Raw genomic sequence first — 10,000 nt, 5'->3', positions numbered from 1 at the left:
ATAAGAGCGCGCGCTGTCGGGAAAAAATTCCAGCTCAATAACAATAAAAAGTATTTCCATTTGAAAAGATTTCCCCGCATGAGCCTCCAATGCAAGCCAGTTCCAGTCCAATACGGAGAATACGAATGTGGTCTATTTTAATAAGGATCCTTGCAAAAACGAAGGATTTTTACCTTTTATTCCATGTATTCTTCTCCTGGAATACGGTCAATCGAAATCACCCCCAACTCAAATGCAAAGTATAGTCAAGCATGTGTTGACTTTAAGAGCCTCAGAAAGGGATTTAGCGCCAGCGTAATCGATGTAGTTTTCTTCCAAATCCAAAGTAGTCAAGCATGTGTTGACTCTGAGAGCCTCAGAGAGGGATTCAGCGCCAGCGGCATCGATGCCGTTGTCTTTCACATGCAAAGTAGTCAAGCATGTGTTGACTTTGAGAGCCTCAGAAAGGGATTCAGCGCCAGCGGCATCAATTTTGTTCCAACTCAAATCCAAAGTAGTCAAGCATGTGTTGACTTTGAGAGCCTCAGAGAGGGATTCAGCGCCAGCGGCATCAATTTTGGTGCAACTCAAATGCAAAGTAGTCAAGCATGTGTTGACTTTGAGAGCCTCAGAAAGGGATTCAGCGCCAGCGGCATCAATTTTGTTCCAACTCAAATCCAAAGTAGTCAAACATGTGTTGACTTTGAGAGCCTCAGAAAGGCATTCAGCGCCAGCGGCATCTATTAAGTTGTTCCCCAAATCCAAAGTAGTCAAGCATGTGTTGACTTTGAGAGCCTCAGAAAGGGATTCAGCGCCAGCGGCATCGATTTCGTTGTGGCTCAAATCCAAAGTAGTGAAACATGTATTGACTTTGAGAGCCTCAGAAAGGGATTCAGCGCCAGCGGAACGAATTCCATTCCATTCCAAATCCAAAGTAGTCAAGCATGTGTTGACTTTGAGAGCCTCAGAAAGGGCTTCAGCGCCAGCGGAACGAATTCCATTCCATTCCAAATCCAAAGTAGTCAAGCATGTGTTGACTTTGAGAGCCTCAGAAAGGCGTTCAGCGCCAGCGGCATCTATTAAGTTGTTCCCCAAATCCAAAGTAGTCAAGCATGTGTTGACTTTGAGAGCCTCAGAAAGGGCTTCAGCGCCAGCGGCATCGATTTTGTTCTCCCTCAAATTCAAAGTAGTCAAGCATGTGTTGACTTTGAGAGCCTCAGAAAGGGATTCAGCGCCAGCGGCATCAATTTTGTTCTGACTCAGATTCAAAGTAGTCAAGCATGTGTTGACTTTGAGAGCCTCAGAAAGGGCTTCAGCGCCAGCGGAACGAATTCCATTCCATTCCAAATCCAAAGTAGTCAAGCATGTGTTGACTTTGAGAGCCTCAGAAAGGCATTCAGCGCCAGCGGCATCTATTAAGTTGTTCCCCAAATCCAAAGTAGTCAAGCATGTGTTGACTTTGAGAGCCTCAGAAAGGGCTTCAGCGCCAGCGGCATCGATTTTGTTCTCCCTCAAATTCAAAGTAGTCAAGCATGTGTTGACTTTGAGAGCCTCAGAAAGGGATTCAGCGCCAGCGGCATCAATTTTGTTCTGACTCAGATTCAAAGTAGTCAAGCATGTGTTGACTTTGAGGGCCTCAGAAAGGGCTTCAGCGCCAGCGGCATCGATTTTGTTCTGACTCAGATTCAAAGTAGTCAAGCATGTGTTGACTTTGAGAGCCTCAAAAAGGGATTCAGCGCCAGCGGAACGAATTGCATTCCATTCCAAATCCAAAGTAGTCAAGCATGTGTTGACTTTGAGAGCCTCAGAAAGGAATTCAGCGCCAGCGGAACCAGTCTCGTTGTTTCTCAAATGCAAAGTAGTCAAGCATGTGTTGACTTTGAGAGCCTCAGAAAGGAATTCAGCGGCAGCGGAACCAATCTCGTTGTTTCTCAAATCCAAAGTAGTCAAGCATGTGTTGACTTTGAGAATTTCACAGAAAAGGTAAACATGATGGAATCCAATATTCACGGCGAGATCTTTAACAGGAAAGTTCTGTCCAAAGGTCTGAAGTAACTTAGACTGAAGGTTCTCTCCATGACATTTGCATTCCAATATACTATCAAGTGCTAACTCTAAAATTTCTTCTCTGTTATTCTCCAATCCCATATTGGACGAACTTGCAAGCTCTGCTATGCTTTTTACCAACGAAACTGTCATCTCTTCAGATCTTGCGGACAAAATACCACTCATGAATAAAAACAATTGTTTCAGTTCCTTCATGTTCCTTACATCGGTCACTACTGATTTACAATCTGTGTCTCCATCAAGGATCTGATAAGCAAGATAAAAGCCAGCAAAGAACTCTTGAAAGGTCTTGTGAAGAAAGCAAAAGCGCGAGGAAGGTTTTCTCTTGTTGCCACCGGTCTGGATCGAAAGAAACCCAAACTTGATCAAATTACTGGAACTGCCTTTAAATTCATTCTCGTCGAAAAACAACTCTCCTTTACGTAAAGACTGCAACGCCATGCATCCCAACTGCACCAGGTCATCCTTGTAAATTTCCAGTAGGTCAGCATCACTGCCACTCGATGATCGATTTCTCTTTTCACATCTTAACAAAACACATCGCGCAATTTCTGTGTACAACTGTGTCCTTTCCGGTGGAAGTACACCCTTGAAATCTTCAATAAGGATGCAAAGTAAGGCTGTATTAAGAGGATTCTGTGTCAACTCTATCAAGTCTCCATTTGCATATATGTCAAAATCAAGCTGTTTGAGTAGCTCTTTTGCCAAGTGTTCCATGCCTTTAAAGTACTTAAGAATGTAGCTCTTCGCGTCTTGAAGAGTAAATCCCACAATCTCCCACAGGGTGTCACAGTACCGCCTTACACTCTTACCAGTTTCATGGCGTGATGTGATAACAATGTGGCAATTGGGTAACATTTTACTTTCCAGAAGGTCCTTGAACATGTCAACTTTACTGGAATCCACTTCATCAAGTCCATCAAGCACTAACAGAACCTTGAATTGATTTTGTCGAATGAACTGGAAGAACAATGCCTTGTCTTCTTCTTCAATATCAAGAGGAAGAATTTGGTCATCAATGGCCTCCCAAATATCAGTTTTGATATCACGACACCTTAAAAGCAATAGAACGTCAATCTCGGGAAAAGACTCGTCGCATTCTTCTCGTTTCATTGCCCAATCATATGCCAGTTTCTGACAATAAGTTGTCTTTCCCATGCCTGGGTCTCCTTCAATTAACACAGTCCGTGGCTTTGCACAATCTTCATGTCCTTTAAAGATAGCTGTCATGTTGGTGATTTCATCAGTCAAAGTTCCCCGTGTCTTTTTTTTGCCCAAAATCTTTAACTTGGTAAAAATAGCATCGAGATGAAAGCTAAAGTCATCAAGCCATGGAACAGGAAAAATCATTTTTTCACGAGTACTGTAGAGCTGACGGACCCTTTCTATAATATTGGCAGAATGTGGTAATTCTGCAAAAGACAAAAGTAATTTTTAAAAAGGTGTTGCCTGTAGTGTTTTTTTTTTCTCTAACCTTAACCTTCTTAGTATTGACGCCACGGAAGGTCCCATATTTGGCAACATTTCAAAAACAAATGTCACTGAGAAATGGTCACTTTTTGTCACAAAACCAAGATGTTTTTTCCCGAAAATGCAGTTTGATAGTAACGCAAATTACTTTTTCACATTGCAAAGTTAATGTCATAAGTTTGAGACTGATCTTTGCGCCAGTCATGCATCCGGGTCCCAAACCCTTTATTATCAAATGGTGAAATACTTCCTTACTTTTCAACACAAGATAACGTTTCTTCAGAGAGAAGTTGTAACAACAGATCAAGTGGCCACTCCAAAAAACACGCAATTCTCTCAAGCAGTCTTTATTATATAATATTCTCGCTATCATTAACTGTAATTTGTAGTATTAACAGAGGACATTACATGGCCGCGCGGGGATTTGAATTATATCTTCGAGTGAGCGAATCGAACGAGTGAGAGACACTTTCAGCACTAGAAGATAAAATTCACATCCCGAAGCAGCCATGTAGCGTTCTGTTTATTATATAGATATTGATGAAATGTGTAGATTTAAAACAACTCTTTTTACTCATTTTCGAAATGATCAAAAAGTGGTCACCAACCGCTAAAACACGCATGTTGTGTAACATGAAACAAGATATGAAAGTTATGAAAAACAAATCATGATAATGTAAAATTGTGCAATAAAAATGTTAATGTAGTAGATAAGAATTTTATTAAAGCACAAAAGTATCTTACAATGAAGGGGAAGCTCGCGTTTTATTGGCTAATCGTGTTCGTTAACATGACGACACCTATATTCTCACAAGTGAAAGATAAAAATGATATGTACAGTGCGCGCGGTAAAGATATGATTTTTTTAGTAAAAGGAGAAATCCTGGTATTTCATCAGTATCTATATAATAAATGGGGAATAACACACATATCTCCGGAATGAAAATATATGCTTTAATAGTTGAACTACGAAAAAATTCCGCTATCCACTTAAGCAACTTCCACACCTTACTTACTTTATTTTAAATTATATTATTTTTCCCATTGTGTATTAGATTTACAGACTATAAATAGATACCAGATTAACAAATTAAATGGTGAGGAAACCTAATAAAAACCATTAGGGCTTGTAAGCTTAGTTTCACTCACATAAAAATTCAGATGGGCATGAATTTAAGAAAGATACAAAATACGACGTTTTTATCTGTAGTAGAAGTAATATTTATCTGGAATTGCATTTTTGAGTTTCTTTCTGAAGGATACCGGAGATGCAGAGCCAGTTATATCAATAGAGAGGGAGACGAAAAGGAGGGAAGATGAAAAGAGTTTGCATGCCTTGTGTTGTAGCCTGAACTTTCCTTTCAGTGATTTGAATTTATTACCTTGATCATGCTGACTGTGTGTACTGCTTCCTGCAGCTGCTGAGAGAACATCAGCACAGCTTGTTTCTGGATGCACAGGGTCTATTGTAAAATAACCAACACAGTCCGCTGTCACGTTGACAGCAAGAATTTTATTGGCACTGTCAAAGACAAATAATTATATTAACATTTAGAAACTAGACAGAAAGAAAAACCCTTTATGACACAGCTGACTGAGAAGAGAATGGAACTAAGCTAAATTAGGAAACTGATCACCTAAAATAAACTATAATTTAGAGATGTACAGCTGTATTCGAAAAATTAGTACAAGTGCTGAAAAATCAAAGACAACACACATAAGAAAGCAAACCAAGTCAGTGGATCTGTATCGAAATAGCAGAAATAACTAGGACTTTGACAATAATACCTGTAATTATAAACTGAAACAGTGGGTAAGTTGGTATATTGAAAGTGGAAGAGAAAATCATTTCATATCAATAGTACAAGGTTTTGATTATTGTTTATCAGAGAAATATAGTAAATCTCAAACTTAAACAGCACAAATAACATCCCAAGATAATATGTCACAAATGTAGGCCATGCACAAAAACGTTGTAGAGCGTTAACTGGTAGGTGTTTCCCAAGAATACAAATAATTTCAATGAGTCAAATATGGATATATAATAATAATAATAAATAAAGATGGATGAAGATAAAATTTACTTTTTGATAACACGCATTGTATTTTATAGCCTTCTTGTGCAGCGTGCTCTTGCTTGATAAATTCATTGCAATTGTGTATTGATCAAAACAAGGGAAAAGTGATATTTGCAGACTTAAAACCTTGAACGTATTTATTACCTTGCACAGAGCTAGTCAAATACGACACATACACTGTTGCCACTAGGTTGTTAAAATTTTTTTGGGAGTAAAAAAGAGTCATTATTGATCATCAATTTTGGCAAAATCCGATCATTCGTGCACCAGTTTGTAAATCAGATGTTATTTCAATAGTGATCGCCTACGATTTGTCCGCGGGATTCGATTTGTCCGCGGGATTTTCTAGAAGTTGAATTGGAATAAGTGTATTGTCTTATCGATTATCACATCACCCGGGTGTAAAATCACAGTGAGCATGAAATGGTGGTAGACATTGAAAGTGTCCCTAATTACCTGGTTAAGTAAGTGTCTTTTTGCAAACAATTAAAGTGGGAAATCATACAGTGATTGGGTGCTTTAGTCTCTTTAAAACTGTCAGCTTCGAGTTAAGCTGATTATTTAAACTGTTTTTATTGTAAAGCTGTCAAAATAATTAGACTTAACAACAAGGAGTACATGTAATTTTCCATCCTCTGTGGTCAGCAGTGATTACAAATAGACACATGCTGCAGGATCTAATGAACTTTTGAAACCAATGAGCATGACGAATCGAAATACATTGTATTGTCATTCAAAGCCATTTGGGTAGTTTCAATGGCATCTTGGGATTTCTTTATTGGTGTTCCCCCACCCGCCCCTCCCTCTCTCTCTCCACTGATTTTATCAGTGTGATTGCTGCTCACTCTCTACCCCTTGTGTGTGGGGGTTTATTGCATTTTGCTAGATTTCCGGGGTTCCTAGCCATGAGGGCCTTTTCCCTCTAGATGCTCTTTGCTGCTAGACAATTCTGGCACCCATTACCTACAGTACACACAGTTGGCGATTCACAGTAATCAGCAGCAATCCTATGAGTGTCATGAAACAAACAAAGATAAACCAACGAAAAGGATCTCTCACATATCAATTCCACCACGCCAATGGCTTAAAAAGAACAAAACCAAAAACAACTTACACACAATTCCACGTGCCGACAACGACTAATAAAATGGGTGTGCGAAAAAATGAAACACAACACCCCCTTTAACCGCAAACAAACAACCCAAAGAAATCAAATGGTGTCACGCAAAAACAGTAACGCAACTGTTACAATAATTACAGGCTATATCTGGATAAGATTTGATCAAAACAGATTTTTCAGCTGCATGTGGTCAACTCCAGTTTGATTATTGTGGAGACTAATCCTCTCTTGATTCGTTTTATCACACAAAATCCACTTTCCACTTACGTAATTTCAAGAAATCTTTTAGTGATCTGTATGAATTAGTTACCTTGTCCATGATGAGTGTGTGTGCTGCTTCCTGTAGCTGCTGCTGCTGAAACAACATCAGCACAGCTTGCTCCTGGCTGCACACGATCTATTGTAAAATAATCAACACAGTCTGCTGTTAGGTTAATAAAAAAAGCAACAGCAAGAATTTAATTTGCACTATCGAATACAAAGAGAAATCTATTAATATTCGAAAATATTAATGAAATCGCATAGTTTCCCGCATAAATGGTGCATAATTAGACTTGAAAGTGGTGCATAATTTCCCAATTTTTTCGCACCATATCAGAATCCCTGTTTATTGTAAAGCAGTCAAATTAGACTTAACAACAAGGAGCAGTTGTCTATCCTTGATGGTCAGCAGTGATTATTAATAGACACATAACCCTGGATCTTGTGAGGTTTTGAAACCAATATGCATGATTGAAACACATTGCATTGTAAGTCACTGTGTTTTAAAAGGATTCATTGGCATTTTGGGAAATGTTTATCAGTGTTCTTCCACCCTCCTGGCTGCCTCATTTCACTGATCTTAACAGTGTTAATTTATTGGCTACTCATGCACTCCCTTCCCCTTGTGCGTGGGTTGCCAGGGTTTCCCAGGCATGAGACCCCTTTCCTTCTAGAAGCTGCCTGCCACTAGACATTTCAGGCACCCAACCTACACTATGCCATGCAACTGGTAATTGATGGTAATCAGCAACTAAGGCAACTAAGAAAATTATTGCTTTTATTAGTACTTTATTTCTTTTTCAACAGAAGACACAAATCGTTCAAAATGCTGTTGTAACATCAGTAAGTTTTCACTCCCAAAAACCCACCTGCATCTCTAGAAGTCTTCATTTTACACTCCCACTCATTTAGTTTGTCTGTAATTCTGTTGTCACCCTCTTTCCACTGTTTCAGAAGTTTTTGGAAATGTTCCTCATCTAGTGGATCCATTTCTTGTTTCTCTATTTTACAAAAGGCATCTTCATATTTAGCTCCACCCAATCGTACCAGCGTTTTCTGGATCTGATCTTTGTATTTATCAAAAAATGCATCACTAACAGAGGCCTCTTTGGCATGGGCCAATACTGTATCCACAAAATACTTCAAACGTACAATGTCAGACTCACAGCTGTTGTCAGAGGAATGGGGAAGTAGATCCCAGCCAGTGGCTGGAGGACTCAGGTTACAGATTGTCCTCAGAAGCACAAGCAAGAGAGAATTGTCAAAGCCAGTGGATGACACAGAAGAGGGTTTAACTGGATACAATTTACTCCACTGCACTGGATTGAGGATTCCTTCTTTTTTAAGAGACCGAAGCTTAGAGTGCACTAGCTCATGTTTCAAGGCACCGCAAAGGTCTTGTGGACTAATTATTCTGTCAAACGTATCCCTCAACACTTGTGAACCCAGCCTGACCAGAAGGCAACATAGCAGTGTGTACTTGGTTTGTCCATCACTGGGAATAACTGCCAAAACAGCACCTGAAACAAGTGTCAGAGAAGATCTTTAGGGCATCATACATTTAGCCAAACATGTGAAAGATAAATAACACAGCACTGATCAAAAGTTGTTTATAATTATTAAATAAAGATTGGTGTAACAAGCAAGCCACGTGAAGCTTGGAGCTTATATTAAATAGGCTTCCTTGGATAATTTAATAATAAACAGTATATTGGTTAAGTACAGAGTGAGCAAATGCAATGCAAAATCTAAATGGTACCTGTAAATAGGCTTTTAGCAAGCTAATCCTTCAGTTTTCTTTTAAAACAAAAATAGATGGTAAGCTACATGTAATTAGTGAAACAGGCAATGATCTCCAGATTATTGGTCCTTGATGAAGGATGCTGAACTGCTTCACATTCGTTCAACAAAGATGGGACCTGTACCGAGAGGAAAATCCAGTTTGCATTGGTGGACCTGATGACTAGTTGAAAAGAGACTGGGAAAGCTATTGGGCAGACGATTATGATGATACAAGTACATGGAAGCAGTGATGGAAAAGGAATTTAATGTTATAAATATCAAGGAGTTTACCGTATTTACCCGTGTATACCTCGATCCCGTGTATAAGTCGACCCCCCATTATTGATGGCAAAAATAGGCAATTTCTTAATTTCTTTGTTAAATGTTCAAGGGACACTAATCTTGTATTCTTTGACTGTGGATACACAAAAAAATCAGGGCCTCAAGCACTTTATAGTTTTGTGGTTCAGCAGTTGTTGTATATGCGGGCATTTTGTCCTTGAGTTTCAAAAACTTTCTCAGAAAATCGAACATGTAAACCTCAAACTAACCTGTTTTGTTGTTCAAAGATAAAGGGCTTTAGAGGATAAGCACAACATCACAGAAGCAGGAGTCAATCTTTGAAAATAACTGGCGAACGATGCGAAATGTGCGAGGTTTAATTGGTCGTTGACTGACAAACAAACGAGGTATTGTGCCAGGTTACTAAGCCGTTGAACGATCGCGTTTTATTTGAAGAAACAGAAATGCCTTTTAGTGCTTTCCGCCTTTGGAAAACGAAAGTTTCCAGTGTCTATTTCATATTTGTGCTTGTAAGTATCTTCAACATTTAGAGTAGGACAAATCCTTTTTCATTTCAACTGGAATTGCTTACATTCATTTTGAAGTCTTTTGTCCACTGCGTTCGTTGTGCCCAAGGCAACCTTATTATGTTAATTTTGAATAAGTTACTTAGCTGGAACTTGGCTCTAAATCTTTGACCCGTGTATAAGTCGAGGGCGATTTTTGGAGCTTCTTTTGAGGCCATAAAAGGTCGACTTATACACGGGTAAATAGAAAAAATACGGGTAAGTTGGCAAAAGATGGGGGTTATTTGCTAGATAAGATGCTTTCGTTATAAGTCCCACAATGCACTTGGAGCAGTAGCTGCAGGATCAGGCAACATTGCAACATGTTACACTGTAAGTAAGAATATACTAGAGAGTAATGTAAGGCCAGTAACATTTTCGATTATAGATAAAAG

At 39.1% G+C, this 10,000-nt stretch overlaps 3 protein-coding genes across 3 annotated transcripts in view; 2 read left to right on the top strand and 1 right to left on the bottom strand.

The window, feature by feature from the left end:
- LOC137995496 (DNA ligase 1-like) overlaps positions 1-10,000 on the top strand; it is a 461,965-nt gene that overhangs the window by 302,337 nt on the left and 149,628 nt on the right. The gene's annotated exons all lie outside the window — the stretch shown is intronic.
- Positions 1-10,000, top strand: part of LOC137995027 (uncharacterized) — a 224,232-nt gene that overhangs the window by 88,309 nt on the left and 125,923 nt on the right. The gene's annotated exons all lie outside the window — the stretch shown is intronic.
- LOC138008287 (protein NLRC3-like) lies at positions 229-7,850 on the bottom strand. Its single transcript, XM_068855579.1, has 5 exons — positions 7,845-7,850; positions 7,025-7,111; positions 5,206-5,210; positions 4,899-5,038; positions 229-3,458 (listed from the first exon to the last, which is right to left on the bottom strand). Exons 1-5 carry the CDS (start codon positions 7,848-7,850, stop codon positions 229-231), a joined length of 3,468 nt encoding a protein of 1,155 aa, XP_068711680.1.

The sequence above is a fragment of the Montipora foliosa genome, chromosome 1 (assembly GCF_036669935.1).
Source record: "Montipora foliosa isolate CH-2021 chromosome 1, ASM3666993v2, whole genome shotgun sequence".
Taxonomy (NCBI): domain Eukaryota; kingdom Metazoa; phylum Cnidaria; class Anthozoa; order Scleractinia; family Acroporidae; genus Montipora; species Montipora foliosa.
This window is presented reverse-complemented; position numbering and strand designations above follow the sequence as displayed.

Bases quoted from the DNA above. Each gene is read 5' to 3' on its own strand.
- LOC138008287 (XM_068855579.1), bottom strand. The intron at 3,459-4,898 runs GTAATAAATTCA...TGTCTTTTGCAG, and splicing joins ACACAGTCAGCATGATCAAG to AATTACCACATTCTGCCAAT.